Genomic DNA, 18,483 nt, shown 5'->3' with positions numbered 1-18,483 from the left:
GAGAGAACTGTCAATTTGATCATATAGTGCGGCATGCAAAACACGACCAGCACCCCCCCATGCAATCCCCATGGTGACCGTGTGGCGAAGACATGAGTTTGTTGGTGGTATTAATAGCTGGTGTGTGAGAAGAACAGAGGTCTATAGAGGAAGATGAGGATTGTGGTGAGGGTGGAGACGGGTGTTAACTTTTTGGGTGTGTTTGCAAAGCATGTAGCCTAATGCTTATTTTGAAGAGCGAGAGGTGTCAGTGTGTGGATGGGAAATGTTACTTATGAGATGTTCTTCTGGGAACTAGAAACTGACGGATGCCACCAGCGTGTGTGTGTGTGTGGGCGTGCAACACTACTGGGCTGTATCTTGGAGAATTTAGTCGTTATTGAAAATCGTGACTTTTTCACAATACAGCATCATTTAACAATATGATGCCCATCCATATTAGAACAGAGAATGTCAATGTTTTAACAAATAACTGCTAATCTTTGGTTATAGGATAGGTTACTAATGTCAGCAGACCATTGAAATGTCAATATTTAGAAATAAGGCAGAGGTATAGTGTCAGCAGAAAAGATGATGAAAAATGTTTGTCTCCACCAATGTTCAAACCAAACATTTGTCCTTGTCTGTGTGTGTCAGTCTGCATCTTCTGTATGTGTGTGTTGGTCTGTAGCTAACACAGGTTTGACATGTTAACAGACAAGTTTTTATTTAAAACATTAAGCTGAGGATGTTCATTTAGACATCTCCTTCATAGTTGGGCAGGAGAGACCTGCACTAAAGCAACAAAATACACACAAGTGTGTCTGGGACTCAGTAATACAGTGTGCTGTGTGTGTGTGTGTGTGTGTGTGTGTGTGTGTAAGTAAATTGTGTGTATGCATGTCATGCCAAGGCTTTGACATTTTCATCCGGGTCCTTGGCACAGAATTCTGGTCTCAGTGACCTGCATCCCACACCTTCTATTGATTCTAAAAACATTCAGAAAGGACGTCTGTGTTCATCCATGTTCTTAAAGTGCAGAGACACGCTTCCACAGGAACTCCTACAATACTTCAGAGGGGACCCCAATGACTGTGACACACTCTCAGAGGGGACAGTTATCCCTGTGACACCGACACAGAGGGAATTGTTATCAACGTGACCGGCAAGGGCTGGTAGGGGACAGAAAAGCACGTGACACCCGTCTGTTGGTACGGCGTCCGTCATAATGGTAGCAGGGTCAGTGGTGTGAGGGACAGGACAGGTGTGTCAGCAGGGCGGTCACTTCTAGATGGACACGTCCGTCTCGTGGGCGTCTGTGTCGGGCGTGGCTCTGGGACTGGCCCCTCCCCTACTCTCCTCTGGGATGCAGGGGGCGGAGTCTCCATTCACACTGGGTTTCAGGCACGACAACGCCCCCGGCAACGCTCCTGTGATCCATGGTAACCATAGAAAGAGAGAAGGAAGTGTGTGCGTGTATAGTAACAAAGTGGTTAATGTGGGTTGGTAGAAACGGTGTGTGTATGTGTGGGTAGTAACTATGTGTGTGTGTGGATAGTAACTGTGTGTGTGTGAATAATACCTGTGTTTGTGTAAGGTAAGTGTGTGTGTGTGTGTGTGTAAAGTAACTGTGTCTCACGGTCAGTGTGTCCAGCAGGGTGGGGACAGGCAGCCTCTGTGTCGGAGCAGGTTCTGGTCCTGCGCTGGACAGACCTGTAGACAACATGGCACACAGTGATGATGTCACGCTTATCACATCACCTCAGTAAACAAGTCACGCTGTACGGTTGCATGTGTGTGCGTGTTTGTGTACAATCTCACCGGTCAGAGCTGTATGTTCCTGGGTGACTGATGGACCGCTTCATCTACACAGGAGGAATATACACTGTAACTATGGTTACTTAACACACTCACTGGATACTACACACACGGATACTATACACACACGTACACAAATACACACTTCACTGGTCCTCACCCGGGCCATCTGCAGGGGGGAGGGCGAGACAGGGGAGAGTGAGTCTGGCGGCGGGGTGAGGTGTGTGTTGGCGAGGGTCATACACTCCTCCAGGGTCCTTAGAAAGGTGCTGCAGGTAGCCCTCAGCAGAGACGATGCCTCCTGTCTCGTCTGGAGAGAGAGAGAGTGTGTGTGTGAGAGTGAGTTAGGGTAACAATGTTCTTCTCCGGAGCATTGGTCTAATGTTGTGAAGTTTTTCGAGCTCACGCAGAGCAGCGATCGATCCCCAAGAAGTTACCTCAGAGCTGGGCGAGGCGGGGGCGGACGGGATGTCGTGGCTAGGTTGGTCTGCGCAGGAGGGGATGTCATGGCCAGGCGTGTCGCAGCAGGAAGTGATGTCGTGGATGGGTGAGTGCTGGAGCGTGTGCACCTGCTGCACCAGGAGGTCACAGTACAGGCGCAGCTCCGACATCTTAGTCCTCAGACTGTCTGTCCTTTCTGTCAGCTCTGACCCCCCCACACACACACACATACTCTGGGCTTACTTTGTGTGAGTGCACCTGAGTGTGTGCCATGTCTGGTTGTGTGTCTACATGTCTACGCGTGTGTGTCTACATGTGTGTGTGTGTTACCTCTCTCCATGGTGCTGCCTGTGTACAGTAATCCAGCCTTGGAGCTCCCCAGAGCCACCAGCCACCTCTGTCTCTCGGCAGCGTTCACTGCCTTCACGTAGAAGTGCTGCTCCCCTGGGATGATCAGCTCCACGCGGCTACTGTCTGAGGGGTGGACTGGACACACAGCCACACAGTTACGTGTGGGCTGGGCCGTGGGGAGGTATGGAAGACAGGCACAGATCCATACCTGTGTGTGTGTGTGTGCGTGGAAGTGTACGTGTTGTATGTGTGTGCATGACGGCTTGGGTTGTGCGTGTGCAACTGTGTGCAGACAGTGTGTTCACCTTTGATCTCACAGACAGACATCTTGATGCTGCCCTTGCTGCCTTTGCACACATCCTCCTGCGAGTCGTAGTAGGAGAGGATCCCATCGTCCAGGACGAACCAGCGAGGCTGCCACCCTGCAGCAGCAATGCACGCAACACACACAATACATGATATAACAAATACTACTGTCCACAGCACATAAACAGCAGTATACATCAACAAGCAAACACATTCTGACTGTAGATTAGGCTCGGCCCCGCCCCCTAGGTCGCGGCATATGAGAATGACTCGGGGATGGTATCAGTCACTGGCAGCTCCACACTTCTTTCGAGCGAAGACTGACAAACACTGGCAGATGTCTATCGAGGCAGGTGTCACACTTGCTTGCTTCCGTTAGTTGGCTACACACAGAGTTAGTTGGCCGAAAGAACTGCTGTCAAAGGAACATCTGCTTACCTGTCATGTAGTTCGTCCACTTGTAGAGAACTCCTTCCATCGCTCGTTTTCAAAAGCACACTCGACCAATACGGACTAGCTACCAGTACCACCAGATCTAAATACTGATGACGCCTAGCTAGCCATTTAGGTAGCTAGTTCGCTTGTCAACCTAATGACACAAACCAAATGAAATATGTTAGCTAGCCTTACTGTACATAGTGCCATGTAACTGACTGGTTGTCAGGCAGCAAAATGCGTTCATCTTGCTAGTTGAACCAACGTTAGCTTGCTGGTTGGCTAGCTGCTACATAGTAAATATCGCAGCTGGCCAGCTATTTGTCTGGCTTCAGCTCTTCAGGAATCTTGTTGTGGGAAGTGCTCTGTGCTGCAAATGAACCCCATATCCGGCGCATATCAAAATAAAAGTTCTGTACTGAGACAGACAAGGCTCCCAAAGAAAGAAGATGTTTTTTCAGGATTGAACATTGATGAGAGATCAAATTTACTGGGGGAGAGATAACTAGAAAGAAGACTTATGGGATGAGGGGGAGGAAGAAGAAAGATAAATGTTGTGTTGGTTTGTTTGTGGGTACAAATATTTCATGACAAGCATTACACTAGGCTGAATAAATTGTATTGTAAATGTATTCACTGATTTCAAGGCTTTATTATTCTTATTACAGCAGTTATTGAATCTACAGACTAACAGACATTAGCCGTTTCAGTTGTCTTTTACAGTTAATTATGCAGCTTTGTGGTAAATTACTTATTACTAAACTACTTCCTTAACCAAAAAATGCAAGTATTTCAGCATAACGTGTTCAATGTTTTCAATTCCAGACTTTTCACTTCTTTTAATTGTGTGAAACATACATGTATCTTACATCATGTTAGTTTCAGTTTGACCAAACCACCTTCTGAAACTTACTTTGGCCTAAAGACCTACAATCAAAAAAATTGACTCCACCCATTGTGAAGTAATTGTTAGATTAGTCATAGTTCCAGAGGAGCTTTCCCAGCACTGTGGAGCTGAGCAGTCCAGAGTGGAGGGGTAGCAGTTCTAGTCCTGTCCTGCTGGTCTAGGTTGGGGTTAGTCCTGCTTCTTGCTGGCCTGGTTTCCATAAGAGGAACCCGTGTTCTTCACCTCCGATACGCTGATGAGGCGCTGCATGGCTACGGAGGCTGGGAGGAGGAGGGGGGGAGGGGGGTACAGCAGGTCAGTATACTTCCTGAAACTGTCCTTGTTTATGACCTTGCATACCTGACTGACTGAACTGTTCTCTGACTGACGGACTGGTTGGCTGGCTGACTGACTGACTGACTACTGACTGACTGAAAGACTGACTGACTGGGTAGCTGGCAGGTTGTCTGACAAGTGGTCTGTTTACCCACCAATGAAAAGCCCGCCAATGAAGGCGAGACTGAGGACAAGGTTGCCGCTGACGATGATGCCCCAGGCAAATGAGGAGAGGGGCCAGAGCAAAAGCCCCGCCCAGACCAGGAAGTTGAGGAGTGTCCAAGGTCGTCGGGGGGGAGTGATAGTGGGGCCGGGGAAGCAGCCCTCTTTGATGTAGTAGTCCTGTAGTGAATCCTGCAACAACACACACATATGTACAACATTCATACAACACTTTTAACTGACATTATTGTCTAGACTTTATACAGAAATCTCACGTTCATACAATGATGTCACTGCTATTTCAGCTCAGCATATTCAATCCCAGAGAGATAGGCCAGGCTACACTAGCTGATCACGGAGTGAGAAAGCAGGCTAGATTAGTCAAGGCCCTACCTTCTCCCGGTAGAGATTATGAAGCCAATCAGCACACTCCTTTTCACCTTCAGGAATCTCATCCACAGCATAACGCCTGGAGAGACAGCACACACACACACACACGCACACACACACACACACACACACACAGTGAGACACTAGAGACCAGGCTGACATTTCTTCATTTAACCAGACAAGTCTTTAAGAACAAATTCTCATTTACAATGACAGACTGGGATGTGGCAAAAGTCACTGGAGGGGAAAGAGGAAAAGGACCGCAAGATAAAACAAGAAAACAAGGATTCCTAGAGCACAACAGTGAAAACAAGAGTGAAGGACATGCGTGCATGAAAGCTGAACATCATGAAATTATGTAATGTGTGAACCTCAAGGAGCAACAACAAAAAGAATATGCAGTCAGGGATGAATTCAGTTGGGGTGATAGACCCAGGAAGGATTTGTAAATAAGAGCTAACCAGTGCAGGGAGGGCCAGGGCAGGGATAGGTGTTTGTGACAAACCGGATAGCAGAGTGGTAAAGCGTGTCAAACTTGTTGCTAAGCGTTTGGATGCAGATCTATAACATAGATGATATTACCATAATCCAACATGGGGAGGTTGGTCATGTGGATGAGAGTGATTTTGTCAGGGTACAAGTTGAACATGTTCTATAAAGGAAGTTTTCGACCTAACCTTTGACTGAAGCTTTGAGATGTGGTGGGACATTGATCCAGTCCTATCTAACCAGATTCCTGTATTTGCAAATTGCAAACCAGGCAGTGCAAGTGTTCATCCTTCCAGCAGGGGGCGATGTGGCTCTGCAGGACAGGTGTGACAGGAGATACAGTTTGCTCCGGTGTGTGTACAGGTGGGTTACCTGATATTCATGTCGGCCATATACTTGTCTCCCCTGACGATGCTCAGCAAGGTTGGCCTCTCGTTGCCACGGAAATTCAACGTCACGTCATACACGGCTGACACTGGGGAGCAAACACACGCGTCAGCCTGAGTCAGGTGAGTGTGTCTGTGTGTGTGACTGTGTGTGTGTGTGTGTACCTGTGCCCCTGAGGCAGGCCATTGAGGTTGTGAAGCCCTTGGTGCGAGGCAGGAGGTGGTGTTTCAGGTGGGGCAGGCCCTTGCTGTCTGCCACCTGCATGCTCAACTCATGCTTCTCCTTGGTGAACCGGGTCCCCTCACAGTACAACAACAGCTGCGGACAAGACATGCTGTTACACACACACACTTACACACACACGGCCACGAACAGACACCCGTTGGTGCACACACGCTCACGCAGACAGATGCTCACACTCTTGCTCGGTCACACACACACACACACACGATTACACAATGACTCACGTGCACACACTCATTTATGCATTTAGCAGATGCTTTTATCCAAAGCGACTTCCAGGAGAGAAGTCATTGTCACACTCATACATAAAGACATACTGACTCACATTCTCTGTCTCTCTCAATCTCTCTCTCTCTCTCACACACACACACACACATAGTGGTACTGACCCATATGTGCTCGGGGTAGTCTTTGTAACTGGCCAGCCCTGACAGAACGGCGTCGCGGTCATCCTCCCACTTCCTCTTACAGAACACGATCTCCAGGAAGTACCACGTCCAGCCAATCAGAGGTACCTTCAGCAGCTCATACTTCGCCAGCACTTTGGTGCTCTGGGAAGAAAACAGGTATTACACACACACACACACACACACTAAATGTACACACACAGTACACAGAATATCCTCACATAGACACATGGTGTGATCTTTACTAACCCCTAGCACTCCATATCTTTCAGATATGGTCCAACCACACAGGAAATCAATCTCATAGTTGTGGTTGAGGATGATGATGGCGTGCTCCTTGCCGAAGCGGTCCACCGTGGCCTGGTCGGTGAAGAGGGTGCACTCGGTCCCTGACCACCACTCCAGGGTATTCACCAACTCTGCAGTCACACACCATATATATCTTATCTACCTTCTCTATCTTATCTATTTGTTTATCTCTTGATCTATCTCTTGACGGCCAACAACCTGTTACCTCTGTCTTTTTTATGGGTGTGTGTGTAAGTGTGGTCTTGTGTGTGTGTGTGTGTTGTACGTACGGCTCCAGAGGGAATAGGCCAGGCGGCAGTTGAGCCGTCGGTACAGTGCTCTGTTGAAAGGCCACAGGATGCAGGACAGCAGCTGCAGGAAGTTGATGATCAGGCCGCTGACCACAAACACCAGGCCCAACAACAGCTGGAACACAAACAGCCTCTTCACACTGTCCAGAAGGGCCATGGCACACGCACACACACTTACTCACTCACTCTCACACACACACACACACACACACACACACTCTCACTCACTCTCACACACACACTCACTCACAAGCTCAGATTCAGACTCATACAGAGGTGCTCACACACACAACACACTCTCAGAGACACACACCCCCTCTGTAGAACTGAGCAGTCATGTGTTGTCTGGGCTGGAGGCTACCTGCAGGACAGATACATGTCATCAGACTCCAGTGACACACTGTCACACACACACACACAATGTCACACACACACACACTGTCAAACACACACTGTCACACACACACTGTCACACACACACTGTCTCACAAACACACACATACTGTCACACACACACACTGTCACACACACACACACACTGTAACACACACACTGTCACACACACACACTGTCACACACACACTGTCACACACACACGAATGTACTGTACTCCAGGCAAGTATACATAGCTGCTGACACACACTCATGCTGGTCACACACCCTTTCACCTAATTGGAACAGTGCCCAGCCATAAATCCCCCCCCCCACACACACACACCCACCAACACCAGCACACACACAAAACCACAAACTCAGACAGCCTTAATCTTCAGCTTTGCTCTCTCTTTATATGAATACAGTAAGCAGCAGGAAAGGAAGTTTTCACATCAACCCTAAACAGGAACTACAACCCTCAACCTGGGTCAGCGTTACTATGATGACATGCACACTAAGCAGGACAAAGCAGAGGCAGCACTTACCTGAGACTACTGAAGACTGGGCGACATGCTCTCTGAACGCTGCTCTCTGAACGCCGCTCTCTGAACGCCGCTCTCTGAACGCCACTCTGAAACTGAGAAGGAGAGAACGGGTGGAGGGTTGGGCTGAACTCTGTCCTTAGTTCCTCTCTCACACACAGACACACACACCACTCCCAAGAGGACTGGAGTGAACTTTACACGCTTGCCTCAGTGCCAATGAGAAAGAGAAGGAGAGAGAATAAAAGGGGGAGAGCATAGAAAAAAGAGGGAGGGCCAGCTGGTAGAAGTGTGTGTGTGCGGGGGGGGGGCATGAGGAGAGGGTTGGGGGGGTGTCTACAATCACCTGATCCTCTCAGACGAATAGCTGGCAGTCGACACACACACCACCGGTTACTAAAGTTCATCCCCCATTAGTGAGTCTGTTGCACTGCCTCATTTCCACAAACACACACACTTACAACTCACCCAAAATACTTCGGAGCAGCCAGTGTGGAAATGTGTCTTATCCAAATTTCAGTTTTGTTGAACTTTTTTGTTGACACTGATTGCTTACTGTACTGTACAACAATGTCCATTCAATGTGAATACTATTGCATACACGTGCAATCTGCTAGAATTAATAAGAAATTCAAATCTGGTGTGAACAAAAACGACTTGCTCTGAGATTTGAACGTGTATTTGAAAAAAGGTATTCTCATATGAGACATGATGAGACTGTATTTTAACATACAACACACACACACACACGTTATTGTAACATAGAAACACATACAAATACACACACACAAGTGAGTGCAAGTGGAAAAACTGTAACAAATACCAAACATACAACGGTAAAATTTGCAGTGGCCTTTAATTTGACCCTTCTGTTCCTCACTCAAAATTGTCCTTTTCAACTTAATTTTTTTATGAAAGAAAAAGGTGCAGTGGTCTCTCCATTTTTTCAAGAGCTGTATATGAGTGTGTGTGTGTGTGTACCGTATGCATATATGTATACGTCTGTGTACGAGTGTGTGTCAGTGAGGACTCTGCCCTCCCCTCCACACCTCAGCTCTGACCAAAGACCGGAGCACCGACACAGGGGTTCATTATCTGTCCTGAACCTTCATCACTAGCACCCGTGTTAGTACTGCGTGTAGTGTGTACTGTGTGTGGTAAGATTAGTAATATTGCTGTTAGTTAGGGGGTTGTTGGGGGGGGGTCAGGGATCTATATGGCCCATACACACCCAGACACACACCATCTGGTGTCTGCTAAAGCCTACACACACACATATACGACCTCAGAACAAAGAGTTTAGATCAGTAGGTTGATAATAGAATCATGACTTTATCTTTATTGCATCTTAACATACATCTTACATCTTATAAATGTGGATTTGTACACTACAATCTTTATTGTAACATGTTATAAAATACTTAGCACTAGAAACGGTACCAAACAGTTTCTTCAGACATGTCAGAGTCCCTGACAACTGAAAACATGGAGGAGGACACGATCAACAGAGCCAGCTAGCAGAAGCCAGGGTCAAGGGTCAGAGGTCAAGGGGGGTCATTCAGTGGAGCCTGGGTCACAGTTCCTCTTCTTGTAATGACGTCTTCACAACGGCACAGTGCATTCTGGGACTTGTAGTTTCAGATCCTGCTGCCTAAGGCAAGCAATCCAGGATTCACTCGCACTCTCTCTCCCACACACACAGACATGACGCACGCCCACAGCACTATGGACCAGTTCAGAATAAGACATATACAATATATCATTATACAGTTCAGTATAGACCCCAGCCCCCACCCCCCTGGAATGTCCTCTTTGTTGCCATGGTAGCTGTCTTTGTATGGTTTTTCATGCTCATCCATGAAATACATTAACTAGCCTTCTTCTTGGTAAGCTACCCTGCTAGAAACCTCTTCTCCTTTCACACACACACACACACACACACATAGTAGCATTGTAGTTGGCACTGCCAACCTGTACTTGCCCAGACGAGACCCGTGGCAGCAGCAGGGTCAGCGTCTCTGACCCGGCCAGGCTGACCCCTGACCCCTGCTGTCTGACCAATCCTGCTGGCTTTTTCATTCTACTTTTTTAGCCCCCATACACCACATCAAATCACAGAAATACACACGCACACACACACACACACACAGTTTTCTTCTCACACACACACACATTAACACACATACATACACACACGCATATGCATACACACGTACATACACACACACATTAACACCACATTTACAGGTACACCAGAACACAGATGGAACAGGTCACTGTTGATGAGAAGCTGAGGAGAAAACGCCTGTCAATCAGACCAGAGCCAGCCCCTGATTGGTTCTGCACTGAGACACACCCCTACACACTACCACTGAAGATCAGTGGGTCAGATTCTACAGAGCTGTGGTCCTAGAGCAGTGGTTCTAGAGTTGTTCCCTTAGGAGGATTCTAGAGCAGTGGTTCTAGAGCTGTTCCCTTAGGAGAATTCTAGAGCAGTGGTTCTAGAGCTGTTCTCTTAGTGAGATTCCAGAGCAGTGGTTCTAGAGCTGTTCTCTTAGTGAGATTCCAGAGCAGTGGTTCTAGAGCTGTACCCTACGTGAGATTCCAGAGCAGTGGTTCTAGAGCTGTACCCTACGTGAGGTTCCAGAGCAGTGGTTCTAGAGCTGTTCTCTTAGTGAGATTCCAGAGCAGTGGTTCTAGAGCTGTTCTCTTAGTGAGATTCCAGAGCAGTGGTTCCCTCAAGTGTGGTTCTAGACCTATGGTTCCCCAGCGGTGGTTTTAGAGCTGTAATCTGAACTTTGTACATTCTAAACTAAGGTGATACATCATCTGATAATGTCTGTTTGATGATTACACAGGAGATTTGTCACAGAATGTGCGTGACAACATGCTGCGTGACAACATGCTGCTCCAGTAAGATATGCCAGTCAGAGCTAATAGTTCCCAGTTGATTTTCTCTACAAACAACTTAAAGTCAAATACAATGAGATTAAAATGACTAAATGTAAATACTAAAATATATAAAACCAAAAATGAAAGGGAAATACACATCGAAATGACAGGGTCCTTGCATTTCAAACATCGTGAAATAAAAACAGCCTAGATAAGGGGCTCCCAGTACGAGCCCAAACCATTCCAGGGGTCATAGGTCAGGTGCTCCCTCAGCTGTGGTTGGCTGGACACCTCTTCACCAGCTGCCAGATTGGCTGTCAAACTGTGGAAGTTTGGAACACGGCTCCTAAACACCGAACTTCCTACAGTAGGAATGTGTGTGAGTTTGAGAGTGTTTGTGTGACAGTATGTGTTTTCGTGTGTGTTGGTGAGTGTGTGTTAGTGTGAGCGCGTGTGTTTGTGAGAGAGTGTGTGCTTTTAAGTGTGTTTGTGGGTGTTTATGAGTGTGTTTGGGCGATTTAATCAGGACCAACCAGAATGTTGAGTTCCATCCACGAGGGAATAGAAGAGATACAACTAGAGAATCACTGCTCTCCTCCTCTCCACAACTCCTCTATATCCCTCCTCCTCTCCACCCTTCCTCCCCACCCCTCCTCCTCTCCACCCTCCTCCTCTCCACCCCTCCTCTCCACCCCTCCTCCTCTCCGCCCCTCCTCCTCTCCTCCTCTCCACCCTTCCTCCTCTCCACCCCTCCTCCTCTCCTCCTCTCCACCCCTCCTCTCCACCCCTCCTCCTCTCCGCCCCTCCTCCTCTCCACCCCTCCACTCCACCCCTCCTCTTCTCCACCCCTCCTCCTCCTCCTATGATGTGCTGTGCTGTTAAGATTCTAAGGCAATGTCACGTTACGGGTCAGATGACAACATCTATACATTGTGCGATTGTGGCGTTGGGGCAGGGGCGGGTCGTTTGGGGGCTGGGGGGCATGGGGGGGGGGGGGGGGGGGGCAGGGCTGGGGGGGCCGTGGTGGGGGGGGCGGGCCTCTATAGGACGGTGGCCTCCATGACGATGGCGGGCTCCTCAATGTCAGCCTTGCTCTGAACCATCCTCAGCTCCAGCTGGGGGGGGCTGGGACGCCGGCCAGGGCCCGCCAGGTCTGTCAACACACACACACACAGCAAACACACACACACACCAAACACAGCGCATGTGAAAACACGCTGGGGAAGGTCCTGATCCACTCCAGAGTAAGGGTATCATGTGATGAGTAGGCTGTGATGTCACAAGTAGAGTGTGAGGTGATTAGTAGGGTGTGATGTCATAAGTAGGGTGTGATGTCATAAATAGGGTGTGTCTCACCGTGAGCATAGGAGATGGTCCTCTGGATCACGTGATGCATGACTGAGAAGGTCTTCTCACACGCAGTCTAGACACAGGAGGAAGGTTATAATCAGCTGGGGTTGCAATGGGCTTATGAGGTGTGTGTGTGTGTGTTCAGACCAGTAGGTCGTTAAGGTAGTGATTTGAGTAAAAAGGTCTGTGTGTGTGTGTGTGTTCAGACCTTGAGGTCGTTGGGGTGGTGGTGTGTCCAGGCGAGCAGCATGGCAGCAAACAGATCTCCTGTCCCCACAAACACAGCATCCACCTTGGGCACCTCCATCCTGACACGCTGGGTGGACTTGGTCCCATCTGGCAGCACTGACACACAGCACAGACACACCTCCTCAACATCTCCCAAACAGTGCTACAGGTGAAGAACACCACACACACACACACACACACATACACACACACGTACCAGTCCGTTGGCTGCCCAGGGACACCAGGAAGCGGTCTCCAAGGCGGGAGGGGAGATCAGAGCTGGTGATCACCACCGTGTCTGGACCCATCTTATGGAGCAGGTCCATCACCTGGCCACACACACACACACAGGATATGAGTGGAGCCAGACAGGATGTTTTAGTTTTGGGTTTCTCAGGTGTCGTGCTGCTGGTGAGTTCCAGAGACACACTTACCTCCACAGCATCCTTCTCTGTGCTGATGTTCTTCCCTGTTAACAACCTAGCACACACACACACAATGTGAAAATCCATGTCAGTTTCATTATGCACTACTCAGAGTGTCCAGCAGAGGGGGCCAACCGCCTGCTGCAGAATTGAAGTACTGTAGTACCAAACCACCTCCAAGTATAACTATAGTATTACTACAGTAACATATAAGTATAATACAGCCAGACTATGTTCTTTACTCACTCTGCTTCAAACTGGTTGGGTGTGATGATGTCAGCGACAGGAACCACCTTGTTCTTGTAGACAGGATGGAGGTTCTCGGGAACATACTGGACACACACACACACACACACAAGTTACATACAAACACATAGGTCCAACACACACCCAGTCTCACACACACACATCAATTACGCACTCACACACAAATAAGTTACATACACACATACATCTGTCACATAAACACGCAAGCATGCACAGGAACAGAGGCAGGCACACAGACACACACGCTCTCACACACACACTGATGAGTCACAATAGCGTCAATGATTCCGCATAATTCTTTCTGCAGCTCAGGCTAATGGCATCTGTCAGTGTGAAATGAAATGTGTTCTTTCCCATGCTGCTCCACTCACACACACACTTCACACACACACTTGGCATATTCACACACATGCCCTTCCAAGAAATCAAGAACTTACCATAGAGCCATGGTCTCCCAGTACTGGATCACACACTGTCAAATTAAACCAGAACACAATTAGTTTCCCCCCCACACACACGCGCACACACACACACACGCACGTATATTCATGTGGTACCCACCATAGACGAGGTTAGGGTTTGCTCTCTTCAGCTCCTGAATGATGTCCACCACCATCTCAAGGAAGGATGTGTCTCTGTTGTAGCCTGGCGAGAAACACAATCAACCATTTGGATGCAACATCACCACACGTGTGTGTGTGCATGTGTGTGTGGGGGGGAAACTATAAGTGTGTTCTGGCTGTTACTGAATGGGGAACGGTCATAAGAAGTGGAAGAGAGCTGATGGAATTCGGACTGAGGTCATAAGTGTGTGTGCGTGTGTGTGTGTGAAAGTGTGTGTGTGAAAGTGTGTGTGTGTCTGTGCGTAAGAGTGTGTGACAGATAGCAGGTTCCTGCCGCTGGGAGTGTTTTACACCTCAGCAGTCTCACTAGGAGGAAGAACCTTCACTGTCTCCCCCTCCATGTCTTTCTCCTGCTCCCGCTCTTTCTCTCCCTCGTTCTCACTCTTTGTATCCCTCTCCCTCTTTCTTTCTCTCCCTCTGTCTCCCTCCTTCCCTCTTCCCACCCTCCCTCTGAACCTTTCTCCCCCCTCCCCCTCCCTTTCTCTCCCTCCCTCCCTCCTTCCCTCTCCCTCCCTCCCTCCCTCCCTCCCTCTCTCTCTCTCTCTCTCTCTCTCTCTCTCTCTCTCTCTCTCTCTCTCTCTCTCTCTCTCTCCCTCTCTCACCTGTGAGAACGTAGTCGTAGTGATGGACGTTGTTCAGCTTGATCCCCTCATATAGAACATGCAGCTCGTCAGCTGTCAGCACCTGGCCTTTCCAGTGGGAGTAACCTGAGAGAAAAGTCAGGGGTCAGTAACCTGGGAGACAGAGGTCATGAGTCACTAACCGAGGAGACAGAGGTCAGGAACTTAGAAGACAGTGGTCCTTATCCTTAGAAGCCTAGGGTGTCAGCTGGGAGTTGAAACAGTTACCTAGGAGACCTACAGGACCTTGTCAGTACAGTTCAGTTCACAACATCCCTTTAAATATTAATTCCTCTCAATTATCTCTCCATATTCTTCTCTCTTTTCAGCTCTTCCATACACACATCTGAATCCCCAGCCGGGGGAGCAGGAGGCCCAATAAAAGCCCCCTACCGTGGTGGCAGAGCAGCCCAGGAAAGGGCTGGGGGTAGTGGGCCTGAGCTCGGGGCTAGCAGTCCCTCCAACCGGGGGTGAGGAGGGGGGACGAGGTGGGGGCTGCTCTCACAGACACCATCGCTGCTGCAGGAGTCGTGATGTCACATTTCAGGTGAGTCACCAAAGCAGGTCACATGGTGTGCTGCTGGTTGCCTAGCAACAGGCCAGAAGAAAGCCCGAGGGCTGAGAGCGAAGAACAGTCGCCTCTGCTCTCTTCCGAGCTAGTGTGTGTGTGTGTATGTGTGTGTGCGTGTGTGTGTGTATGCGCACAAGGAGGAGGGAATATTTGTGATAAGGGCTGGCTCTGTCGTCATCATTTGCTGCTGTCGCAATTCTGACTCTATGCTGGGAGCAGACTTTCAGCTGCTCGCACACACACACACATGCACACACACAAACACACACACACAGAGCAGTGGGTAGTAGCAGCAGGCAGCTGCTGAGTGTTGTCAGCTGTGAGACTAAAGCAGAGAGAATCAGAGCAGCTTTACCATCGAAACCTGCCAGACGGATCCTCAGCTATGTGGTCTAAGCCGACCCAATTACACATTCAGATCTCCTCAATGGTCAATTAATTTGCTCCAAAAACTGAAGGGGGAATCATTTGACATTTCAGCAGACGGCCAGAAAACATCCTGTCTTCTACTGCACAAGGACAGGACCATGATGCTTCTGGCCTGGAAAAATAGAGTCAGACAAGCAGACAGCTCAGGATGCACCTACCTGTGTGATTAGAGAACTGCACAGAGTTGATAGAATCTACCTCAAAGCCCAGTACCTGAGGACAGACAGACAGACAAACGTTTAAACAGTGATAGAACAGCGGCATAGGCCAGGACAGATCACACTAGGCCAGTTTGTGTTCTAGGAGTTTCCAGAGAAACAACAGTGGGTACTCTATCTAGAACAATAACACCGTTTGCTCCATCAGGGTGACCATATGCTAAAAAAAAACAAAACAAATATCACGGTCCCTTTGCGGTGACGTCAACCAGGTACAAGCCAATCACATTCCTCAGACGTCAGTCTCGCTGTCATGCAGCGCCTGCTGCTTCAAGATAGCGAAGACAGAGGATATCCCCACTCATCATCTCCGTTACCACTCTCATAATCACCATCATCAATCTTCTTCATGTGACTGACATGACCATATAATAAGTCTGAGGTAATAATTCAGTATCCACACCGGAAACCATTCGGTATCAATAACAGTCAAACACGGGCGTCCCTAACGCGTGCCTTGTGATTTAGAGGGCTACTTCTAGTGCTGACAATGTTTATGGTGATGAGGATGATGAAGATGATGGAGGAGGAGGATGAGGAGGATGTCTCACAGATCACTTAGTTTGGAAACGGACTGTTCGACCGGCGTAGGATGTAACAGCTGCCGCTCGTGGAGAGACCATGTTGCCAATAATCATAGGAACGTGACATTCAGTCATGTTACTAGATAGGAATGATGCTAGACAGGTTTTTCTGGTCAATCTTGGAACTGTCAACACTGTAAAACATGTCAATTGAAGTTCTAATAAACATGCCAGCTAGCGCCGAAAGGGTATTTAGCCATGTGACCTTTCTGTACCTGCACTTGCCCTGTAAACCACACTTTTACCGACTAGACAACATCAGAGCAACTGTCATGATGCATTTTTATTTACGGACTACTGAAACATTTATGTCTTATCAGAAAAGACATTTGTACCTGCAACGGGAACGACGCCGATTTGTTGCCCACATATCCCCTGACTACGTGACTCTGGATCGACAACACTCGGCATTCCATCTCGTGCATCCAGTAGTAATACAACCCGTTAAATCCACGCGGTTCTGTGTCTTGGGCTGCAGAATAAGCAGCGGTCCCGAATCAGTCCCCGATCCACAGTGTTGTCGTGTTGTCGGTGATGGTAACGGCAGCTCCAACAGCCAGTGAGCTGAAGGACATGGACCCACACAGGCACGCTCACTGACGAGACATCATTATTCTACAGGCATTCGTGATGGATACCTAAAAATCCACTGACACATCACGAGCGCAAAAAATTGAATGAACGTGACGATGATGCTATTCGGTCTCAATAAATGAATCCATTCAATCTCTGTGTACAGAACAGCCATGAAGCATGTTGAGTGTGATATGATGAGGCTGTGACGCTGTTAGGAACACGACATAAACTGCCAAATACGAGCTCTTCTTTAAAGCCTGTGGTGCTATTTTTACTATGCTAGAACCGTAACATTTTGGACGGTTGTTATTTGCGTGCGAGAGAGACCCAAAAAGCTGTGCTGAGTCACATTGAGTAGTCTGTACAGTCGTGACTGAGAGAGGAAAGAGCAGAGGAGGAGGTGGAGATAAGTGGAGAAGGAAGGGTCGTCACCATCAACACCATCATCATCATCAGAGATGGTGTGTCTTTCAGTACCCCCCTCTCCTGCATCAGAGTGGCTGCCGGTGTCGTTGAAACCATAATGCTTCCGGTGCCAGCTAGGAGTCATAAGTGGATGGTGAAACCCAGCTCTGCATATCTAGTAGGTAGGTATTAGCATAAGTAGTAGACTATGGTGCTATAGGAACTTTTTAATGTAATTATGGATATAAGTTATGGTCTTGGTTCAATTAGTTCTTCAAGGCCCACATGGAGAATAATGTGTACTCTAACCCTAACCCATATACCATACCAATTACAGATACAAGCCCTACTTGTCGGAGGTGCATGGCAAAATCTGATTCTATAGTACGTTTGAACAACATTAACCATAATCCTTTGTTAGTTATGACTATGTTCACCGAACAGGTTTCAATGCTAAAATCATCCAAGTCACAAATGTGGTGCAATCCAAACCTGTGTTCTTCCTGTTTTAGTGCAACCCAAACCTGATATAATATATTATTATATCAATGAGCCTTGTACTGGACTGGAGCACAGTGGTTGTTATTTGTCCACTGTTGTTTCATTGTCATAGGCTGGGAGCCAGACCTATGTACTAGCTCATGGTTGAGTTGCTATGGCATATGGGTCTGGCATCCTTCCCATTCAAACAGATTTTCCTCCGGCATGAAAAGTGTCAGGCCAATCACAACCGTTTATCCGTCATCATCACTGTTACATCCTCAGAAAGCATGACCTCCTGAGTTGGGAAAATCTTGTGCAATATACAGACGCATGTCTTGTATTCAAGATCCTACTTGGCCTGGTTCCCCCTCCACTCAGTATTTTTGTTAAACAAAACCCAAACGTATGGCAGCAGAACCACCTCTGCCATGAGAGGCGACTGTATAGTTCCATTAAGGAAAAGCACTTTTAGTAAATCCGCTTTCTCTGTGAGTGCTTCCCATGTCTGGAATACACTGCCATCAGACACACATAACTGCACCACCTATCACACTTTCACCAAAAACATGAAGACATGGCTAAAGGTCAACCAGATTTGTGAACATAACCCCTAGCTGTGTATTGTAGCTTTCCATGTTGACTGTAGCTTGTGAGGTGTGGAAACAC

At 48.1% G+C, this 18,483-nt stretch overlaps 3 protein-coding genes across 4 annotated transcripts; all 3 read right to left on the bottom strand.

Annotated features, from left to right (window-relative positions):
- Positions 1-697: 697 nt before the first annotated feature.
- plekha3 (pleckstrin homology domain containing, family A (phosphoinositide binding specific) member 3) lies at positions 698-3,657 on the bottom strand. 2 transcript variants are annotated; one of them, XM_067260601.1, is made up of 8 exons: positions 3,334-3,657; positions 2,895-3,011; positions 2,569-2,724; positions 2,235-2,443; positions 1,943-2,107; positions 1,801-1,844; positions 1,619-1,692; positions 698-1,409 (listed from the first exon to the last, which is right to left on the bottom strand). In XM_067260601.1, the coding sequence occupies exons 1-8, from the start codon at positions 3,371-3,373 to the stop codon at positions 1,267-1,269; spliced, it is 948 nt and encodes a 315-aa protein (XP_067116702.1). In that variant the 5' UTR covers positions 3,374-3,657; the 3' UTR covers positions 698-1,266. The 2 variants fall into 2 exon arrangements, with proteins under 2 accessions (XP_067116702.1, XP_067116703.1); XM_067260602.1 differs by having other exon boundaries at positions 1,958-2,107.
- A 305-nt stretch (positions 3,658-3,962) lies between these two features.
- Positions 3,963-8,354, bottom strand: agpat3 (1-acylglycerol-3-phosphate O-acyltransferase 3). The gene is made up of 9 exons (XM_067260814.1): positions 8,150-8,354; positions 7,209-7,590; positions 6,880-7,049; positions 6,613-6,774; positions 6,145-6,298; positions 5,966-6,068; positions 5,108-5,183; positions 4,708-4,906; positions 3,963-4,497 (listed from the first exon to the last, which is right to left on the bottom strand). Exons 2-9 carry the CDS (start codon positions 7,384-7,386, stop codon positions 4,406-4,408), a joined length of 1,134 nt encoding a protein of 377 aa, XP_067116915.1. The 5' UTR covers positions 7,387-7,590; positions 8,150-8,354; the 3' UTR covers positions 3,963-4,405.
- A 3,724-nt stretch (positions 8,355-12,078) lies between these two features.
- On the bottom strand, positions 12,079-16,828 carry pdxkb (pyridoxal (pyridoxine, vitamin B6) kinase b). Its single transcript, XM_067260688.1, has 11 exons — positions 16,689-16,828; positions 15,710-15,764; positions 14,534-14,638; positions 13,870-13,953; positions 13,746-13,780; positions 13,288-13,373; positions 13,051-13,096; positions 12,834-12,945; positions 12,597-12,733; positions 12,395-12,461; positions 12,079-12,191 (listed from the first exon to the last, which is right to left on the bottom strand). Exons 1-11 carry the CDS (start codon positions 16,776-16,778, stop codon positions 12,079-12,081), a joined length of 930 nt encoding a protein of 309 aa, XP_067116789.1. The 5' UTR covers positions 16,779-16,828.
- Between the last annotated feature and the right edge of the window lie 1,655 nt (positions 16,829-18,483).

The sequence above is a fragment of the Osmerus mordax genome, chromosome 22 (assembly GCF_038355195.1).
Source record: "Osmerus mordax isolate fOsmMor3 chromosome 22, fOsmMor3.pri, whole genome shotgun sequence".
Classification (NCBI taxonomy): domain Eukaryota; kingdom Metazoa; phylum Chordata; class Actinopteri; order Osmeriformes; family Osmeridae; genus Osmerus; species Osmerus mordax.
This window is presented reverse-complemented; position numbering and strand designations above follow the sequence as displayed.